Raw genomic sequence first — 22798 nt, 5'->3', positions numbered from 1 at the left:
TTAGGCTGTGTTCCCACCCTAAGAGAAATGGTTGGCATTCTCCTGTGGTGCCGTCTTGAAGATGAGGAGAGAAAATAGTATTAGTCTTACCGGTAAGATTTAACAAAAACCCCTTTATCCTCAAATCTGGCAGCCAGCCCTCCCTCCTACTCCTATAATTATGCAAGATCTTAATTCCGCAGTCCTTCATACAATTTCTGCTTAATAACACTTAACAGGAGGAGCACCAACTTATATGTTCCCAAATCTGTGCGCGTAGGTAGTGTCCTTCAATTGTCACGTCCCCAGGTTTCACAGTTCTCAACGCTTCAATGACTCACTACCAAATGCGCACACTGTTATAATGCTCCTTATGTTATATAGCTTGAATCAGTACATATCCGTGTCCAGTTTACTCAATATACTCAGTACTCCAATAAGCTTTTAGTCACCCTGTAACTTAAATATCATTTCTGCTCCACTGTTCAGTCAAGGTGAGGCTCTCTGACCGGACCCCCACTGTATTGCACACAGTATAGGCCAAACAGAAAGCATAAAAAGGACTGATCTCACCATCCGATGTCTTCTATAGTCTATAAATCAAAGCCTCTCTGTCCCCCACGTGGTTTGGCGTCCCCCTTCCTCCAGACTCTCTCACCGGCCTTCGGGGTTACCAGCCTCTCTCTGTGCAGGTTCAGTGAGGATATGGCAGGCCGGCACGGCCACCCGCTATTCGTTGTCTCCTCACCCGGACTCTCGAGCGTGGAACCAGGTGCCAGAGATCTCGGCGTCTGCTTCTGCCCGGGAGGCCCGACTCTCACCGGAGCGCTTTCCGAGCGTCCGCTTCGGCTCCTACGATCGGCTCCTTCCGGCTCTGACGTCACTAGCGGGGTCTGCTTCCGGGTCGGCTCCTCCGGCTTGCGGTGAAGGGCCTCGTCTCTCACCCGAGATTCCCCTCCAGCATCGGCTTAATTGACCTCATCCCTCCGCAGATCCTCCCGCACACTATCTGTTTGCAGCGGGGCAGACCAGTATTCGTTGCGGGGGTTCAGTGGACAGCTGCGGCGTTCATTACACCAGCGTGCTCAGTGGGCAGGAGCGCTTCAACTCAGCTCCTCCTCTTCCTCCATACCATCATCCCGATCGATGAAAACCTAGGTTACTACACAGCGGCAGATGGTAAGTCCAGGAGGGATCTGTTGCTCTTCGATCCAGCCTATTTACATCCAGAATTCCGGCACTAATGCCCCCATAGAACTCTATGGGAGCGCCAGAATTCCTGACACACATGAGGAGGCGTCCGGAATTCCAGATTGGTTGAAAGCGGCTCTAATCTTGGACCTCAGCAGTACTGCCCACCACTGCACACCCCTAGATGGACCTTAGCAGCAGTGGTTAAGCAGCACGCACACCACCCGGGATCTCAGAAGCGCTGGCAGGTCCCCTGAAAGACCCCCTGGTCCTTGCAAGCGATTGACTGAAGAGGGAGGAGAAGAGGCAATACAGGGCTGAACAGAAGAGCAGCCAAAGGAGGGTCCTGGATACCGCCTAAAACTACAACTCCCAACGTATCCTGCCAACAGTTCACAATGGAAGTTGTAGTTTTGCAGCCTATTGCCATCCAGGTTACAAAACTACCCCCCCCCCCCCCCCCATCATGTCATATTGGTATTTCTTAATAGTTGTAGTTCTGCAACAGATTAGAAGATTAAACAGTATAGGAGGGGGAAGCAGTAGGCAGAGTAGAACCACATCTCCCAGCATAGTGTGTGGGGTAATATGCAGGACTACATCACATAATGGGAGGAGATGGGGAGACAGTGGCACAGTACACAAGGGTACATGTGATGTATGTGCAATGTATGTTGGCCTACTAGATCATATTGAAAATCCTGAAGGCGATTCCTGACCAGGGGGAAATATGGTTTTAGTATGTCAACATACATTGCACATACACTACATGTGCCCTACATGGCCCCTCATGTACCGTGCCACTGTCTCTCGCTCGTGTACTGTCATCCTCTAATCTGTCGCAGAACTACACCTCCCATTATGTGATGTAGTCCTGCATATTACTCCACACACCATGCTGGGAGGTGTAGTCCACATATTACCACACTGCAGGGCATGATGTAGTTCTGCAACAAGGATGGCCACAGGTATGAAAACTACAACTCTCGCCATGAACTGTTAGCAGGCCATGATTGGGGTTGTAGTTCTGTATCCAGTATGGCCACAGGCTGCATAAATATAACTCCCATCATAAACTGTCAGCAGGGCATGATGAGGGTTGTAGTTCTGCAAGCTGAATGGCCATAGGTTGCAAAACTACAACTCCCACCAAGAACTGTTAGCAGGACATGGTGGGGATTGTAGTTCTATGAGTGTATTCTCACCTGTCCTGGTTCCTGCTCTGGCCCCCTGGAGATCACTGCTGCCAACCTCCTGTTACTAATGCTGAGGTCTGGGGGGGGGGTTGTTGGTTGCTGCAGGCAGGGCATCACTGCTGCTCAGTTCCAGGTGGGAGTTGTAGTGTAGTGTGGCAGGCACCACACTGCTGAGGTCTGGAGGTGGGGTGGATTTGGGGTGGGGCCTAGAAAAGTGTCTGGATTACCGGCGCGCCCATAGACCTCAATAGGGTGTTCGTGCCAGAATTCCAGGCGAAAATAGGGCAGGATCTATTACATTTCCGGAACGGACACCCTTCAGGAAAAATCCTGATGAGTGTCTGTCACTAATGCACCCCTATGGGACCGTCTGGATTTCCTGGATGTGTGACCCCCCCGCCTTACTGTCAGGAAATCCTGAAGGTTTGCTGAAGCCTCATTAGGATTTCCTGACAGTAACAACCGACATGGCCGTGTGAAGGGACCTGAGCCTTTCAAGTGCCAAGTTTTAGACGATATTCACACCGCCCTAGGAGCCGACTTAATGTTCTTCTCTGCTGCAGGAGTAAAGCAATGTTCTGCCCCTTTACTTACTAGCAGCACCAACTGTCCCGCTGGAGGACCCAGTGAGCTCCCAAGGGTAATTGTAATATCTACTAAAACAGCCATATCTTTGCACATGTAAGGGTATAAGGGTACGTTTACACATACCGAATCTGCAGCGGATTTGTCAATGCGAATTCGCAGTGAGACCCGCTGCGGATCCCTGCCCAGTAAACTCTATGGGCAGACAGACTCGCAGCATGATGCACATCCCGCTGCAAGTTTGTCTGCAACCCGCCCCGTTAACCCCCTGCCACCGGAGCCTATACGTCACCTGCTCCCTGCTTTGGCTTCCTTTGGGGCTCCCGGTGTCTTCACGTCCTGCTCAGCCCATCAGTGCTCTGTGGTGGGGCAGCGCACTGATTGGCTGAGCGGGACCTGCTGGGAACCCCCGAAGCAAGCCGGATCGGGGAACAGGTGATGTATATGCCATGGCGGGGTGGGGGGTAATGGGGCGGGCTGCGGACAAACTCGCAGCGGGATGTGCATCATGCTGCGAGTTTGTCTGCCCATAGTTTACTGGGCAGGGATCCGCAGCGGGTCTCGATGCAAATTCGCATCGAGAAATCCGCTGCGGATCCGGTACGTGTGAACGTACCCTAAGGCTTCCACCGATACTTACTGTTACCAGACTCCCCCTCTCTTTGTACAGATGGTACGGCCCTTCTCCTCGGCCTCTGCTCCAGAAATTACACCTATGGGGAAGAACAACAAACATGAGACCCCAATAATTACTAGAAGGATTGTGCATCCCCACGTGACCTCAAACCAGCTACTTTCTAGCATCACCGCGCACCCCTGACCCTGCAGACCATCACATAGCAGTGCACCCTCACACCCCTGACCCTGCAGACCATCGCATAACAGTGCACCCACACACCCCTGACCTTGCAGACCATCGCATAACAGTGCACCCACACATGTCTGACCCTGCAGACCATCACATAACGGTGCCCCCACACACCCCTGACTGCACAGAGCATCTCACCCACACAATCCTGACCCTGCAGACCATCACATAACAGTGCCCCCACACATCCCTCACCCTGCAGAACATCACATAACAGTGTCCACGAGGCTGAAGTTGGTTTCTTATTCGGCAGTTTCTTATTCGGAGGATTTTTCTTTTTCCTGTTTTAGCTATTATTCTTACAGAAAATGTATAATATTCATATCCTACCATAAGTGAGGGGCCCTGAGGGGACCGGTGATAAAAATTGCCAAAAGGAGCCCACGGTTGGCATAAAAATGGGCATCAAATTAAAAACACAAAATTATGATTTAAAAATAAAATTGACTTTGGGCCACTGATCTCACACTGATAATATACAGAGAGGGATGCCCAGCATCACATCCAAGAGAGTCCAGCCTGGCCCAAAGTGGTTCTGGGTATAAAAACTGGCATCAAAGTGGGCACATAGGCATTTTTTCCTAATAAGTAACAGGTGTTTTCAAAGGGTTAAATGAGTTTGGGCCACTGATCTCACACTGATAATACACAGAGAGGGATGCCCACATCACACTGATAATACACAGAGAGGGGCTCCAGTTCTTATAATGGTCTGTATGTGCAATGGAGCAAATGCCAAACTGCACCACAACGGCATCGAGGATGAAGATAAGAGACATCCCTTCATCCATGGCGTCTCCGGGACCGATTACTCCCATCTCCAGGTAGTTCCCCTTTAAGGCCAGTTAAGGCGAGTAAAATCGGTGGAATTCTGCAACGGAACTCTTCGCCTGCCTCTGTAACATACAGTCTGTCTATGGGAGGGATCGCCCGCCTCCGTTCTCCTAGTCTTGAGGGGAGAGACGCGGAAAACGGAGGTGCGCGATCCCTCCCATAAACAGACTGTATGTCACAGAGGCAGGCGGAGAGTTCCGTTGCAGAATTCCACCGATTTTACTCTGTGTGAACTGGCCTTAAAGGGGAACTACCTGGGGATGGGAGTAATCTAACCCGCTGATATGTCCCTATTGTAGCGGAGACGCCATGGATGAAGGGATGTCTCTTATCTTCATCCTCGATGCCGTTGTGGTGCAGTTTGGCATTTGCCCCATTGTACATACAGACCATTATAAGAACTGGAGCCCCTCTCTGTGTATTATCAGAGTGAAATCAGTGGCCCAAACTCATTTAACCCTTTGAAAACACCTGTTACTTATTCAAAATAGGAAAAAATGACGTTCTGCCCACTTTGATGCTAGTTTTTATACCCAGAACCACTTTGGGCCAGGCTGAACTCTCTTGGATGTGATGCGGGGGATCCCTCTCTGTATATTATCAGTGTGAGATTAGTGGCCCAAAGTCAATTTTATTTTTAAATCATAATTTTGTGTTTTTAATTTGATGCCCATTTTTATGCCAACTGTGGGCTCTTTTTGGCCATTTTTATCACCGGTTCCCTCAGGGCCCCTCACTTATGGTAGGATATGAATATTATAAATTTTCTGTAAGAATAATAGCTAAAACAGGAAAAAGAAAAATCCTCTGAATAAGAAACTGCCGAATAAGAAACCAACTTCAACCTCGTACAGTGTCCCCACACACACTGACCCTGCAGAACAGTGCCCTCAATGTGGCTTACCTCCTGCTGATCGTATACACTGCACAAAAAGCCCGGGAAGCCAGCTTCCTCACGGAAAACCTAGCAGAGGAAGATAGCTCCTCCCAAACATGAGACTGGTCACATGGGCATGACATCATCAAAGGTCCTTTCCACCTCCTTCTGGACACTCCATTCTAGTTTCTACCTAAGAGCCAGCGACCCCTGAAGTCAGTACGCGACCATGCAACAGTCTGCTCTGTATGTCAGCCCTGCCCGGTACAACACTGGGGCTCCTCGAGCCCAATGAAAGGGTGGTGTGCCATGCCTTGTCCAGCAGCTGGGCACTGCCATTCAGCACATGCAATCTGTCACTTAGTAAGGAACACCGCATAGAGAACTTATAATCAGTTATTTCCATTCAAGACACATAGGAAGCAGAGTTGGCAACATATGATTTTTTTTCAAGGGACACTTTACTTTGTCAACGAGGGTGTGGCTTATTGTGAGTGTGGTTTGCAAGGGGTGTGGCTTGTCATGCTTTTTTACAAAATTGTACACGTTGTATGGACAATACAAAGGGAGCATTACACTATCATACACAGCCCAGTATCAGACCCCAGGATAAGGCATATTTTAGACACCAAGTTCCAGCCCCCCCTCCTTATTACACACGCCAATATCAGGTCCCTCGCGTATTACACACGCCAATATCAGGTCCCTCGCGTATTACACAAGCCAATATCAGGTCCCTCGCGTATTACACACGCCAATATCAGGTCCCAATGTAGGGAGTAGCAAGACTGCACTGCTTTGGTTGGTGGTGTACGAGGTGGGGAGAGTAGTATGTATAGAAGAAACCCAGCATTCACCAGATGTACTTTTGTTATACGTGAGAACACTCACTTGCCTTGAGCATCCATGTACTGACCCTGCTGACTGCATGATGCAGATTACCTCTGCTCGATTTCTTCATCCAGGACCCTGGACATCCACCGCTCTCTCTTCACTCCCTCCAGCCTTCTGCCTGGCTCCGCTATAGATGATGAACTTGTCAACAGTATCTCTAAGCCTCCAGGACCCTGTTACAGCAGCTCACCATTTATGACGATGCTGCCTTCACTATACCACCTGGACATTATCAGGGCGCCCCATTGCCTTGGCTACAACTGCCCCCCCTCCCCCTGTCCCTCCCCCCCTTCCTTCTACCCAGATCAGTGATTTCTAGTGACATGCTGCAGATCACTGTGATTCACTATGCTTTGTTTATATTTGCCATGCTTGCACCATTTTATGTTTTCATAGTGCTGTTTACTTGTGTCATGTGACTGTCATCCTGTGGCTCCGCCCACTTGAATCATGTAATGTGACATCATCATGTGGCTTCACCCACCTTCTTTGCCCTTTTTTTGATACCTATTTAATGTGCATTAGACCCTACTGTGTTAGCAAGCTGATGAAGGCGAAGCGCTTACTCGATGTAACATGATGCATATTGCACTGAATAAACAAGCTCATATTCATCTGGTGAGTGCTGAGTTTTCCCAATATATTTCAGGCCTCAGTATCGGGCCCCCAGCGTGTTATAGACCTCAGTATCAGGCCCCCAGCAATTTAAAAGACCCAGTATCAGGCCCCCAACATATTACAGACCGCAGTATGAGGTCCCCAGAATATTACAGACACCAGTATCAGGCCCCCAGTATATTATCAGGCCCTCAGAATATTATAGACCATAGTATCAGACCCCAGTATATTACATACCCCAGTATTAGGCCCCCAGCATATTACAGATCCCAGTATCAGCCCCCAGTATGAGGCAACCAGCATATTATACACCCCACTATCAGGTCCACAACATATTATATCAGCCCTCGAGCATATAGCCCCCCCCCCCCGAGCCCCCTCTGCCAGTAAGTGGCTTCAGAGATCATCCTTTTCACTTATACTTTTTTGCCACTGCCAGCAATCAATGTAAAGTGAATGATCTCAGAAGCTTATTTTACTCAGTGGGCACGTACCCTTCCGATCTTGGACAAAGGTGACAGCAGAAAGCAAGTGTCAGACTGGAAATACATTACATTACAATACATTCTCGCAACGGATACATTCTACTAGGAGATACGCTGCAAACTCGTTACATGTGAACGCACCCTAACAAATTACTAAAGGGGTCATGTTATCAGAAAATGACCCTATGTTTAAGTTTCATGTTGAAGTTCTTCGGCAAAACTTTATATACTGCTGGGGCCAGCAGAAAAGAAAGACACATACTCATCTACTTGAGTCCCCCAGGGCTACCATATAATCTAATCCCCTGCAGCTCTGAATATATTCATGATAAGCTCTTTAAAATAATGGGGTCCAGCAGCACCAGTAGACCAGAAGGCTCAAATAGGGTCCACAATCTCAAGAGTGGGGTACTAAAAATCCAGAAAAAGCATTTAGCTCTTCCAAGCACTTGACAAATAAACTACTTAGATTATTCTACTACCTTAGATGCTGTTGGACCTAGCTTTTTTAAGCTCTTTACTGCACTCACAGTCCACGCAATGGACCAGTGAGATGGGACGACACTGCAGTGAAAAGCTTAGGAAATAGAGGGGAGGTGATGAAGCCTGCACAGCTTACAGAGCATGCCAAGAAAACTCTCCCATCGCAAAATATTAGGCCCCGTTCACACAGAGCAAGAACAGTGGAATTGTCTGCTGCGGAATGCCCCCAGCCAATGTGTCATAATGACACTCTATGGGAGGCACGTGTGGCTCCTCTCCCCGCGCTGAAGAATGAACATGTTCATTCTTCAGCGTTGAAAGATGCAGCGCTCGCACCTCCCATAGAGTGTCATTATGACATGGAGGCTGGTGGCATTCCACAGCGGACAATTCCACCATGGAATTCTGCCGTTCTTGCTCTGTGTGAACGGGGCCAAAGGGTCTATTTAAATTTCTCTGTGTATATAGACCTTTACTAATCATGTATGTTTTTTGTCTTTTTTGTTTTTGTAATGGATATTCCTTTTCCTATTTTAGCTTGCCTAAATTTTTTGAAGCTCTGCAAGATAAAATACTACAATTACTGTCTGATCCACAATGTGCAGGTCAGTATTTCCATGAATGATTTCTCATTGAGGTTTATGTAAAGTGAATCCATAGCGTGCTTCCATAGCATAGTAAAATGCTTTTATTCTCCTGTGCAAAGTGTCGAAGAGGTGCTGGAATGCCTACTTTCTTCCCTTTCCATCAACCAGGGATAGGAATGAGAGTGGTAGTTCTTACAGCTCTCACTTACAGCTTGGAAAAGCAGCTTTGACACTTTCTTCAGGAAAATACGAGCATTTTTCTTAGCTCTGGAATCACACCCAATTATATGAAAGGTACCATGTGAGCTATCTAACAGCATTGGTTGTTTGGAACATGAAAATCAGCTGACATTAAAGGGATACTCTGGCATTTTTGATTTCAGATCCTCTGGTTTCAGAAAGTTATATAGATTTGTAAATTACTTCTATTTAAAAATCTCCATTCCTCAAATGCTTATTAGGTGCCGTATGTCCTGCAGCCTTGCAGCTTCATATCTGCAACAAAATCCTTGTTGATTTGCTACAGATTTTGTGTAAGAATTTAGTGTGCTTTTAAACAGGGGTTGTGATCGCAGTTTTGCAATATATTCTCTTTATTTTTAAAAGGGATTTCTTTTTTTCTTTTGAATCAACTGCTGTCAAAAAGTTAAACAGACTTGTAATTTACTTCTATTTAAAATCTCCATTCCTTCAGTACCTATCAGCTGCTAACTGTCATGCAGGAAGTGGTGTATTCTTTCCATTCTGACACAGTGCTCTCTGCTGCCACCTCTGTCCATGGCAGGAATCGTCCAGAGCAGTGGCAAATCCCCATAGAAAATCTTTCCTGCTCTACAGAGCAGAGCAGATTTATAATCTACTCTAATACCCCAAAACAGTGTCTGTGGGTGGTGCCTGGCTTTGGTTTTTCCCTTGTCATGTTCCAATACTCGCAATTGAGTTAGGGTACTATTACACGGAACAATAATCGTCCGAATCGTCTCTATCCGGCCGATTGATCGTTGTGTTTATTACACGGAACGATAGTCATTGGCTGATCGTTGATATAGGTTCTGACCTATAATTGTTGGCTACTGACCAGCGGCTGACTATTTGCAAAATAAATACATTACCTCTCCATGGTCCACGGCTCCTCTTGCTTCTCTTCTCCCCGGGTCCTGCGCGCTGCAGATTCAGAGCGGCCTGTCTTAGTTGACAGGCCGCTCAGCCAATCACAGGCTGGCACAACCGCGGCCAATGATTTGACTGACCGGCCTGTCAGCTGAGACAGACTGCTCTGAAGCTGCAGTGGGCTGGACCTGGGATAGGTTATGTATGCCAGTTTAGCAAGGGCTGTAAAGACATGGGTATCGATGTCCATGCAACCCTTGTTAAACGATTATCGGGCCGTGTAATGTGCCCAGTTAACGAGCGCCAATCTAGCAGATCAGATCAGATTTACTATTAGCGGGCTCCCATCGGCCCATGTAATAGTACCCTTATGCTGCATTTACACGGAACGATTATCGTGCGAATTTGCACGATAACGATCGAATTCGAACGATAATTGTACATGTAAACACAGCGAACAAACAACGAGCGAGAAATCGTTCTCAAATCGTCGTTGATCGTTCGCAAAAAATTCACAGATCGTTCAGTGTGAACAGTTGTTTGCTGATTTTAACCAATGTGTGGGGCTTTAAGCAATCGCGAAACGATCGCAAAACGAATTTCCGTACGGTATATCATACCGTCTAAATGCTGATCGTTATGAAAAAAAAATTGTTACTCCGACATCGTTAATTGTACGATCGGGCGAATTATCGTTCCGTGTAAACGTAGCATTAGACTTTGATGTAAAGGGGGCCACCCTGGTATTTCCCTACTTGTGTCCTTATACTCGCAATTGAGTGGGACTTTAGGGGGTACATATCAGGGTGGTTTGGGGATCTCCCCACTGGGAGGCACCCCTTAGCAACGAGTTTCCTTCCCAGGAGGGATATCAGGCTATTCCCATTTTTTGAATAGCCTCAAGGGTCTCCACAAACTCTTTCTGTTTAAAGGGAACCAATCACACAGAAATTGGCCATAAAGATAAGGAAACGTGCTGGTACATCAGCCAGCACGCTTCCTAACCATCCCCCTGTCCCCTCCGTCCCATGAACATTCAGCCCGCAAAGTTAGTTTAATAGTGTCCCGCGCTGTATGCAAATTACCATCTAAGTAGTCAAGGTGGGCGGACGGCTGGTCAAGTAGTCACGGTGGGCGGGGGCTTCGTCATGTAGTCACAGGCTCCTGGGCCGCCTCCGGTGCTGTAATCACGCCCCTCCGGGCGTGTTGTAAAGCGGCTCCTGGTGACGTCACTCGGGGGGGGGGGGGGGGGGCGGCATTGCACGTCGGCCACGCCGACGTCTTTACTAAGCTGCGCATGCGCAGTACAGTGGGTGAAGCCGCTGCTGTACTACGCCGCGCAAGCGCAGTGCAGCAGCGTCTTCTCAGGCTGCACTGCGCATGCGCAGCTTAGTAAAGATGTCGGCGTTGCCGACGTGCAATGCCGGCCCCCCCGAGTGACGTCACCAGGAGCCGCTTTACAACACGCCCGGAGGGGCGTGATTACAGCACCGGAGGCGGCCCAGGAGCCTGTGACTACATGACGAAGCCCCCGCCCACCGTGACTACTTGACCAGCCGCCCGCCCACCTTGACTACTTAGATGGTAATTTGCATACAGCGCGGGACACTATTAAACTAACTTTGCGGGCTGAATGTTCATGGGACGGAGGGGACAGGGGGATGGTTAGGAAGCGTGCTGGCTGATGTACCAGCACGTTTCCTTATCTTTATGGCCAATTTCTGTGTGATTGGTTCCCTTTAATGTTAAGGCCCTATTACACGCCCCGATATGAGGAGAAAACAAACAACGACCTGTCAGGTCTTGCTTGCTCCTTGTTCCCTGCTTGCTGTCCGTGCTATTACATGCACATACATCGAGTTAGGGGGGACACGGGAGCAGCGTGAGGAGCTGCCTGACCATCTTTGGATCATCCAGGTAGTCCTGTTACACAGAGCGACAGCCAGCAGACTGTTGTTGGCAGCATTGTTATGTTTCAACGTATTGAAAGAAAACGATGAGCTGACATTGTGCATGTTGGCTGATCGTAACCTTTTCCTATACAAACAAAGGTGGGAGCTTCCAAAAATCTACACACTGGATGCTGCCCATGCCCCAACCACAGAACATGTTAGGTTGGTTAGGTAGACATAGAAAGACAGTAAATGGCGCACCCACAAACATATAACAAGAAAATCAACATCTCAAGAGCTTCTTTATTATCAAAAAAATACCCTAATATCTGAGAGTCAGTACTGAACAAAGATCTTATAACATAACAGATCACCCAGGGCTCTGGAATGGCGCTCCGGACTGCAGGTATTTATCACCCAGGGCTCTGAAATGAGCTCATAATATGTTATGTTATAAGATCTCTGTTCAGTACTGACTCTCAGATATTAGGGTGTTTTAAGCACATGGTCACTTTTTGGATGTGTTTAGATAATAATTTTTTCATTGAGTACCTATTTATTTCATTCACAACAGAGCAAGTTTGTCAGCTCACCCCCATAATGCTGGTCTCTCTTGCACCATCAGCGTCCCAGGAAGGAGCACGTGGAGAATACTCGGGCCGTATCCCGGCAAAGTAATATGGAAAAAATAGAAATGGATCCCACAGCTCAGATAAAATGTAGAAAATGTATTGAAACATAAATAAAAAAATAACAAAGTGATAAAAATCGTGCCGAAGCGTTTCAGATATAACCCTTAGGGTACAAACCCACTTGACGTATTTGCTGCGTGAATCAGTCTTAAAAATAAGCAGGCAAAACGCAGGTTGGCTTTATACGATTGTTCTGCATTAAAATACGCAATTGCGTATTTTTGAAGCGTGAAGCTTGTTGTTAGCAAAGCATCAGTTGTTAACAACCTGTGTGAAAAACGCATGTAGCTTCACGCTTCAAAAATACGCGATTGCGTATTTTAATGCAGAACAATCGTATAAAGCCAACCTGCGTTTTGCCTGCTTATTTTTAAGACTGATTCACGCAGTAAATATGTCAAGTGGGTTTGTACTCTTAATCATGGCAAGTTACAAATGATAAAGTCAACATTTATATATGTATGGTACATGGTAATTGTCACTGAACAAAGAACATCCCACACAGTGGGAGGAGAGAAGCAATGTCAGGTGTGTTCACTAAATCATTAAGCAAAGAGTCCCTGGGCTGAGTTCACACACACTGAGTGATGAGAAGCAGTAATGCTGCGTTTACACGTAACGATTATAGTACGAATTTGCGCGATAACAATCGAATTCGAACGTTAATCGTACATGTAAACGCAGCGAACGATCAAACGACGAACGAGAAATCGTTCGTTTTGATCTTTCAACATGTCATCAAATCGTCGTTCGCAAAAAATTCGTCGATCGTTCCATGTAAACAGTCGTCGCGTGATAGCCCGGCCCCCCGCTCATCCACAGCCCCCTGCGCCGGCTTGATCGCCAACCCCGCCGCTGTTCCAATCGCCCACGCCGACCCGCGGTTACATGTTACCTGCTCCGCGCAGCAGGTCTTCTGACATCCCCGACTCCGCGCTTCAGTGCACTGATTGGCTGAAGAGGGGAGTCGGGAATTTCAAACGCCTCCTCTTCAGCACTGATTGGCTGAAGAGGAGCTGTTTGAAATTCCCGGTTCCCCTCTTCAGCCAATCAGTGCTGCCTTGCATTGATTGGCTGTAGAGGGGAGTCGGGAATTTCAAACTGCTCCTCTTCAGCCAATAAGTGCTGAAGAGGAGCACTTATTGGCTGAAGAGGAGGCGTTTGAAATTCCCGGCTCCCCTCTTCAGCCAATCAGTGCACTGAAGAGCGGAGTCGGGGATGTCGGAAGACCTGCTGCACGGAGCAGGTAACGTATGCTCGCGGCGGGGGTGGCAACCGGAGCGGCGGGGGTGCCGATCAGAGCAGCAGCGGGGGTGGCGATCGAGCCGGAGCGGGGGGTCGGGCTGCGAGGGGGGGAGCCTGGCTGCGGGCGCGCGATCGCAAAACGATTTTTCCGCATGATATATCGTACTGTCTAATCGCTGATCGTTATGGAAAAAAAATCGTTACTCCGACATCGTTAATCGTACGATCGGGCCAATTATCGTTTCGTGTAAATGCACCATAACAAGTGTAATCACTACATCATGGGACAGAGAAACCTTGGACTGAATTCACACACACTAGGTAATGAGAAACAGCAACAGGTGTAATCACTACATCATTGGACAGAGAAACCTTGGGCTGAATTAACACACACTAGGTGATGAGAAACAGTAACAGGTGTAATCACTGCAACATGTGACAGAGAAACCTTGGGCTGAATTCACACACACTAAGGGATGAGAAACAGTCACAGGTATAATCACTACATTATAGGACAGAAAAACCTTGGGCTGAATTCACACACACTAAGGGATGAGAAACAGTCACAGGTATAATCACTACATTATAGGACAGAGAAACCTTGGGCTGAATTCACACACACTAAGGGATGAGAAACAGTCAGGTATAATCACTACATTATAGGACAGAGAAACCTTGGGCTGAATTCACACACACTAGGGAATGAAAAACAGTAACAGGTGTAATCACTACATCATTAAACAAATTGAAGCTAGGCTGAATTCACACATGTGATGGTGTGTTTACACAGGCAGATTTATCTGACAGATTTTGGAAGCCAAAGCCAGGAATGGATTTGAAAAAAGGAAAAAGCTCAGTCTTTCCTTTATGACCCGTTCCCTGTTTATGGTCTGTTCCTGGCTTTGGCTTAAAAAATCTGTCAGATAAATCTGCCTGTGTAAACGCACCATAAGTTAACAGGTATGACAAATGAATACATAATTACGAAAACAATAGTAAAGATATGCATAATGACAAGCATGCTTCACAAAAAAAAATAATTCTTTTTTCTTTCTTTTTTGTGTTGAGATCTATCAATAAAATTAGTTTAAGGGTACAAACCCACTTGACGTATTTGCTGCGTGAATCAGTCTTAAAAATAAGCAGGCAAAACGCAGGTTGGCTTTATACGATTGTTCTGCGTTAAAATACGCAATTGCGTATTTTTGAAGCATGAAGCTTGTTGTTAGCAAAGCATCAGTTGTTAACAACCTGTGCGAAAAACGCATGTAGCTTCATGCTTCAAAAATACGCAATTGCGTATTTTAACACAAAACAATTGTATAAAGCCAACCTGCGTTTTGCCTGCTTATTTTTAAGACTGATTCACGCAGCAAATACGTCAAGTGGGTTTGTACCCTAAATCAGACCTTTAATTCATTCCCCTGGGATATAGGGTGAGTATCTAATAGTGTTCTCTGCTGCGTAACAGCCTTAAGGCCCTATTACACCTACAGATCTGACGACAGATTATCTGCCAAAGATTTGAAGCCAAACCCAGGAACAGACTATAATCAGAGAACAGATCATAAAGGAAAGATTGAGATTTCTCCTCTTTTCAAATCCACTCCTGGGTTTGGCTTCAAATCTTTGGTAATCTGTCGTCAGATCTGTTGGTGTCAGGGTGCGTGCACACTAGGGAATTGCCGCGTATAACCCGCGGCGTATTCCTTCGCTCGTCTCCGCATGCGGCGGCGCGCATTTCCGTCCTTGCCATAGACACTATTCTATGCACGGGCGGATTCCGCGTTCCGCAAAAAGAATTGACATGTCAATTCTTTCGACGGAACGCGGAATCCGCCCGTGCACAGAACAGTGTCTATGGCACCGGCAGAAAAGCGCGCCGCCGCGTGCGGGGACGAGCGACGGAATACGCCGCGGGTTATACGCGGCAATTCCGTAGTGTGCACGCACCCTAATAGGGCCTTTACTCTATCACCCCCTCTCCGTGGAGAATGGACCTTCTCAATAAACGTGACCTGCAAAGCACTAATATCACCAGAATGACATTCCTTAAAATGTTTAGAAAACCCTGAGGCAGATTTACTGAATGATAGCTGTGATATGAAAGTGGCATCCCTTATATGCCCTTGTATGCGTGTTTTTGACTTTCCGCTTCGTACTGCCAATATATTGTAAATGGCACATGGTGCAGGTAGCAAGATATATGATGTAAGTGCTGTTGCAGTTCATAAAACTTTTAATGTTATAGGTACGATTATTGCTAGCGGAGGAAAAAAGTGTAGTTTTAGAAACATGCGTGCAAATAGTGCACCGAGACTGCGCACATTTGAAGGATCCATGTGTGGTTAGCCACGAGGAAGGAGGTGTCAGACTGGGAAGAATAGTGGGAGACCGTATGTTACCTAAATTACAGCCACGACGTGCCACTACTCTAACACCTTGCTTAAGCACCTGCTCACACGCTGCATCCTGATACAAAATGGGAACATACTTGTTAATGATATTAGTAATCTGGCGAAACTGGGAAATATACTGAGTGGAAAGTTTGAGAGGTGATAATGTAGTTTGTTCCCGGTTATGTTCCGTGATGTTACGTGTACATCTGTCCTGTAAATGATAATGTCTGGTATGGCTATCAGCAATATGTTTGGCCCGTCTAATTGTGTGCTTACGATAACCCCTGTCCATCAGTCCGAGTTCAAGATCATGGCAGACAATTTGATAAGATGCAGCGCCTAAACAGGCCCTACGAGCGCGGATAAATTCACCCACCTGTAAGTTCCTGATGACATGGGCTGGGTGACTACTAGTAGCATGTATTATCCCGTTGCCCGAGGTGGGCTTTCGATACAAGTCTGTTTTAATGCTGCCTTGGTGTAAAGTTAACAAAACATCTAAAAAAGAAATCCTGTGTGATTCAAACTGAAAAGTAAAACGCAAATTAAGAGAATTAATGTTAATGAAATCAACAAAGGATTTGGCCTCCCCCTCGCTGCCTTGCCATACCAGGAGGAGGTCATCAATGTACGTGCCGTACCAAAGAATGTTGTGTTTGTACGGATTGTGCGCAGAGTACATGACGACCTCCTCCCAGTATGACATGTAAAGATTGGCAAGAGAGGGGGAGAAGCGAGCACCCATCGGGCAACCAACCAACTGAAGATAAAACGTGCCCTCAAACTGAAAAAAATTATGAGATAACAAAAATTGTGTAGTCAACAAAATAAATTCGATCAGATGATCCCCATAATTACTGTACTTCCTAAGATGGTATGTTAGGGCCGTTATGGCTTTCTCATGAGGTATGCAAGTACATAACGCTGCAACGTCGCACGAGAGCCATGAACTAGTGGGTGTGACAGGTATAGAATTCATGTGAAATAATAAACTTTTGCTGTCACGTATATAGCCAGCGGCTCTAGTCACTAGGGGTTGTAATAGGGAGTCTAACCAGGCTCCTAGATGTTCAAGCAGTGAGCCAACCCCCGATACTATGGGGTGAAGTGGTGGGGGAAAAACCCCCTTATGGGTTTTGGGAAAGGCGTGGAACACAGGAATTTTAGGAGCAGTGACATTGAAATAATCTTTCATATAAGTATTAATAACTCCCCATTCCACCCCCACATCCAACAGATCCAGTAATTTTTTACGACACATTGCTATAGGATCGGACAAGAGAGGTCTGTAGGTGACATGGTCCTGTAGCATGGCAGAAACTTCACGTGTATATAGGCCTCTATCCATTATCACCACAGATCCTCCCTTGTCCGTTGCCTTATCGCAATGTGAGGATTGTTTTTTAATTGACGCAATGCTAATTTTTCATATTTTGTGAGGTTATGTTTGGAGCCAACAACCTGCTTGTCGAGAGCCCCAAGTTCTTGTTCAATTTTATTTTGGAAAATATCCATCACAGGGGCTCGAGACGCAATGGGGTAAAAATCAGGGTTAGGGTACAAACCCACACACCGTATACGCATCGTATTTACTGCTGCGATACGCAGCAAATACGCAACAAATATGCAGCAGATTAGATCTAAATTACTGAACACAGCATCAAATCTGCTGCGTATCTGCTGCGTATACGGTGTGTGTGTTTGTACCCTAATGGTCCTTTTACACAGGACGATTGATCGTTCGTTTTTGCGCGATAACGGTCAAATTCGAACGATAATCGTACATGTAAACGCAGCGAACGATCAAACGACGAGCAAAAAATCGTTCATTTTGATCTTTCAACATGTTCTCAAATCATCGTTGACCGTTCGCAAAAAATTTGCAGATCGTTCCGTGTAAACATTCTTTCAGCGATTTCACCTATGTGTGAGATAGGCTTAAACGATCGCATAACGAATTTTCCGTACGATGTATCGTTCCGTCTAAACGCTGATCGTTATAAAAAAAAAACATCGTTCATTCAAAATCGTTAATCGTGCGATCGGGCAAATCATCGCACTGTGTAAAAGTACCATAAGGAATAGACATGCGATTAGTAGTAGTGGTTACCTGTGGTTGTTCATGTTGGTTACTGGCCTGTAGGTCAGTGAGACATTGTATAGCGGACTGTTCAGAAAAAGAAGCATGTAAAGGAATGTGACCAGAACCACAAGTATTTAAATCATTAACAGGTGTATTATCCACAACACATGCAGCATCATGAGATTGGTTATTATCTGCAAGAGAATGCCTTTTAACAGTAACTAAACGAACAAACCTATTCACATCAAGGATAGTTTGATAGAGATCAAAGGACATGTCCGGTACAAATGAAAGTCCACGTTTCAGTATATTATTTTGACATTGTGTCAAAATGGTGGCAGAAAGATTATAAACATTGAGGGCCACATGTATCATCCGTCGAACGGATGATTTTCGGCGGAAAGTGCCGATTTGCGTATTTTTTTTTACGCAAATGCCCGATTTGCGAATAAAATATTCGCAAATCGGCACTTTCCGCCGAGTACGCCAGTGGGCGGAAAGGGGGCGGGAAAGGGGCGGAGAGTGGGCGGAACGGAGGGCGCGGACTCAGAGTCCGCGCGATTTACCATCCGTTCCGCCAAAATGTACGCCGAAAACCTACTCCAGTCCTCAGCTGGCGTAGGTTTTCGGCGGTGCGCAACGGCGCACACGGGATTTATGTAGAGGCAGTCCGCCTCTACATAAATCTCCGTAGCGCCGGAGCTGCGGGGGCATTTTTACGTCCGGCGTAAAAAACGCCGGACTTAATAAATGCCTCCCTGAATGTCTATTTACCAGTTCTTTTTCTTTCTGCGCCTTTTGGTTTTTGGAGTGGTGTTTCATCCCTGCCCGGCGTACCCGTTTTTTTATTGATAGATCTCAACACAAAAAAGAAGGAAAAAAAGAGAATTTTTTTTTTTGTGTAGCATGCTTGGCATTATGCATATTTTTACTATTGTTTTCGTAATTATGTATTCATTTGTCATACCCGTTAACTTACATGTGTGAATTCAGCCTAGCTTCAATTCATTTAATGATGTAGTGATTACACCTGTTACTGTTTTTCATCCCCTAGTGTGTGTGAACTCAGCCCAAGATTTCTTTGCCCTATGATGCAGTGATTATACCTGTTATTGTTTCTCATCCCCTAGTGTGTGTGAATTCAGCCCAAGGTTTCTCTGTCCCATGTTGCAGTGATTACACCTGTTACTGTTTCTCATCACCTAGTGTGTGTGAATTCAGCCCAAGGTTTCTCTGTCCAATGATGTAGTGATTACACTTGTTACTGCTTCTCATCACCCAGTGTGTGTGAACTCAGCCCAGGGTCTCTTTGCTTAATGATGTAGTGAACACACCTGACATTTCTTCTCTCATCCCACTGTGTGGGATGTTCTTTGTTCAGTGCCAATTACCATGTACCATACATATTAAAATGTTGACTTTATAATTTGTAATTTGCCATGATTAAGGGTTATACCCGAAACGCGTTGGCGCAATTTTTATCACTTTGTTGTTTTTTATTTATGTTTCAATACATTTTCTACATTTTATCGGAGCTGTGGGATCCATTTCTATTTTTTCCATATTACCTATTTATTCAACTATTTATGCATTTTTGTGAGCACGTGCACTAGGAGGTATTTATCATGAGTGTCATTATCTGAGACATATTTGGTTATAGAGTATACAGGGCCTGGATATATTTTCTGTGTTGGGGCTGCGGTGGGAGCGACATATATATTTTCATGTGTGTTCCCTGTGATGGTTTACCCTTATTGGGCTTTTAAGTGTGTGTCCATTTGTTGTGTTAGTTGTATTTTTTTGATAATAAAGAAGCTATTGAGATGTTGATTTTCTTGTTATACGTTTGTGGGTGCGCCATTAGTTGTTTTCTGCCATTACAGTGTGATCAACTGTATAGTCTCAGTTCCCAGATGGTGTTAGTAAACAGATAATTTTCCTGCAGAGTGATGCGCTGCGGAGCGTGCACTGAGTCTGCTGTGAGGTCTCAGAGATGCTGAGACATCTGCCGTCTGTGAGAGGGTGCCTGATGGAGGCGCGTCCTCGTGTGCTGGCTTCTGCTGGAGAGGATATGTAGCTGGAAGAACAGTTTTTATTTTATGATATTGTTGGTGACTTGTTTGGGACTAATTTTGCTGTGAGATGTTTGTTGTTCCTGGTACCATACAGTTTTTTGTCTTTGGGCTTTTTAACGCTTCTCTTCGATATTCAATATGTTGTCTTTTCCTTCATAGAGAGATTTTATTATACAGACTGGGGACCCTTTGGGGACAGGCAGAGGAGGCGAGTCTGTCTTCAGGTATGTTCAGTTTTGTGAATAAATGTATGTGTGTTTCTCCTTTTAAACCACAAAATTACTTTAGCCCCTTTAAGTCCAGAATGTTTTGGTTTTTTTTTTTTTTTTTTTGGGGGGGGGGGGGGGTCTTTTTGTTTTTTCTTTCTTGAGTTTTAAAAGCCATATGATGACTTACTTTTTGAGGAAGTATTTTAACATAAAATGTACAGCGAAACAAAAAAAATTAAAGGAGAAGTTCAGCCAAAAGTAATTTTTAATATGTTATTACTTATGGAAAGTTTGACAAATTCCTAATAAACATTAATTATGGGAAATGCACATATAATGCTATTTTCCTTAATTTAGTAGATCAAGAAGGCTTCAAATTCCGTAGTATGGAGCAGATGATGGGAGGAGTAGTACTAGGGAGATCCCCAGCACCAAGCCCCCCCTCAGCCGACAGCCGCCAGCACAGACCCCACACCAGCCACACAGCTGCCGTCGCCACCGTTAATTTCACAGATCTGGCCCCCAGCCACTCCACGCACCCGCCACACAGTGGCCGCCGGTAACCTTACAGATCTGGCCCCCAGCCACCCCACACACCCGCTGCACAGCCGCTGCCTCCGCTGCCGGTAACCTTACAGATCCGGCCCCCAGCCACCCCACACACTTGGTGCTAGGGATCTCCCTGGTACTTCCCCTCCCATCATCTGCTCATAATATGAGCAGATGATGGGAGGAGTATTAGTGTCTATCTGTCCCACTGCAGCAAGCAGGGAGGGAGGAGGTAGTTAGATGCATCGGCTCCTCTCTCCCTCCCTGCTCGGTGCCCTCCATTTGGGGAGCAAATTACCTTGATCCCAAATTATCCCATAAATATATAGTCTACCAATAAAGTGTAGTTTACATTACATTGCGCATTACATCTCCCATAGACTTCAATACAATCCATATGCTTCTACATATACTGTGCCCCCTGCTGGATACTCCATTGGATTTACACCCTGATTTGTGACGTCACGGTTTTTGATAGAATTTGAAATCTCCGTGATCTACTTAATTAGGGGAAATAGCCCTATATGTGCATTTACCATAATTAATGTACATTAGGAATTTGTCTAACTTTCCATAAGTAATAACATTTAACCCCTTAAGGACAGAGCCTGAAATGGCCTTAAGGACAGAGACAAATTTTATGAATATGACCAGTGTCACTTTATTCATTAATAACTTCGGGATGCTTTTACCTATCCAGCCGATTCTGAGATTGTTTTCTCGTGACATATGGTGCTTTACATTTCTGGTAAAATGGAGTCGATACTCATAACGAATCTTTATGAAAAACACCAAAATAACGTGAAAAATTGTGAAAAAATGCATTTTTCCAACTTTGAAACCTTTCTGCTTATACAGAAAATGGTTACGCCTCTTCACTGTAGATGTTGACACTGGTTTTTTGTGGGTACTATTTAACCCTTTAAGGACAGAGCAAATTTCGATTTTTGCGTTTTCGGTTTTTCCTCCTTGTGCATAAAAGGCCATAGCACTTGCATTTTTCCACCTAGAGACCCACATGAGCCCTTATTTTTTGCGTCACTAATTGTACTTTGCAATGACAGGCTGAATTTTTGCATAAAGTACACTGCGAAACCAGAAAAAAATTCAAAGTGTGGTGAAATTGAAAAAAAAAAAACGCATTTTGTTTATTTGGGGGAAATGTGTTTTTACGCCATTCGCCCTGGGGTAAAACTGACTTGTTATATATGTTCCTCAAGTCGTTACGATTAAAACAATATGTAACATGTATAACTTATATTGTATCGGATGGCCTATAAAAAATTAAAACCATTGTCAACAAATATACAACACTTAAAACCGCTCCATTCCCAGGCTTATAGTGCTTTTATCCTTTGTTCTATGGGGCTGTGTCAGGTGTCATTTTTTGCGCCATGATGTGTTCTTTCTATCGGTACCTTGATTGCGCATATATGACTTTTTGATCGCTTTTTATTACAATTTTTCTGGATTTGATGCGACCAAAAATGCGCAATTTTGCACTTTGGGATTTTTTTGCGCTGACGCCATTTACCGTGCGAGATCAGGAATGTGATTAATTAATAGTTCGGGCGATTACGCACGCGGCGATAGCAAACATGTTTGTTTATTTATTTATTTATTTACTGTTATTTATAACCTGGGAAAAGGGGGGTGATTCAGACTTTTATTAGGGGAGGGGGCTTTTTACTAATAATGACATTTTTTTTTTTACTTTTACACTTATACTAGAAGCCCCCCTGGGGGACTTCTAGTATAACTGCTTTGATCTCTCATTGAGATCTCTGCAGCATAGATATGCTGCAGAGATCCATGAGATAGGCACTCGTTTACTTCCGGCTGCTGCAGCCGGAAGTAAAAGAGTGCCGATCCGGGGACGGCGCCATCTTGGAGCGGTCCCCGGCCGGCTTCATTTACGGAGAACGCTCCACTAGACACCAGGGATGA

At 45.6% G+C, this 22798-nt stretch overlaps 1 protein-coding gene across 1 annotated transcript in view; it reads left to right on the top strand.

Moving 5' to 3' along the window:
• PPIL4 (peptidylprolyl isomerase like 4) overlaps positions 1 to 22798 on the top strand; it is a 158749-nt gene that overhangs the window by 19054 nt on the left and 116897 nt on the right. Inside the window, exons 2-3 of the mRNA XM_069955649.1 lie at positions 8548 to 8615; positions 20253 to 20317. Coding sequence (XP_069811750.1) covers positions 8548 to 8615; positions 20253 to 20317 — 133 coding nt within the window. The remainder of the gene's footprint in view (positions 1 to 8547; positions 8616 to 20252; positions 20318 to 22798) is intronic.

Source organism: Dendropsophus ebraccatus (assembly GCF_027789765.1).
Source record: "Dendropsophus ebraccatus isolate aDenEbr1 chromosome 6 unlocalized genomic scaffold, aDenEbr1.pat SUPER_6_unloc_1, whole genome shotgun sequence".
Classification (NCBI taxonomy): Eukaryota; Metazoa; Chordata; class Amphibia; order Anura; family Hylidae; genus Dendropsophus; species Dendropsophus ebraccatus.
Note: the sequence above shows the minus strand (reverse complement) of the source record. Positions and strands in the feature narration are given on the sequence as shown.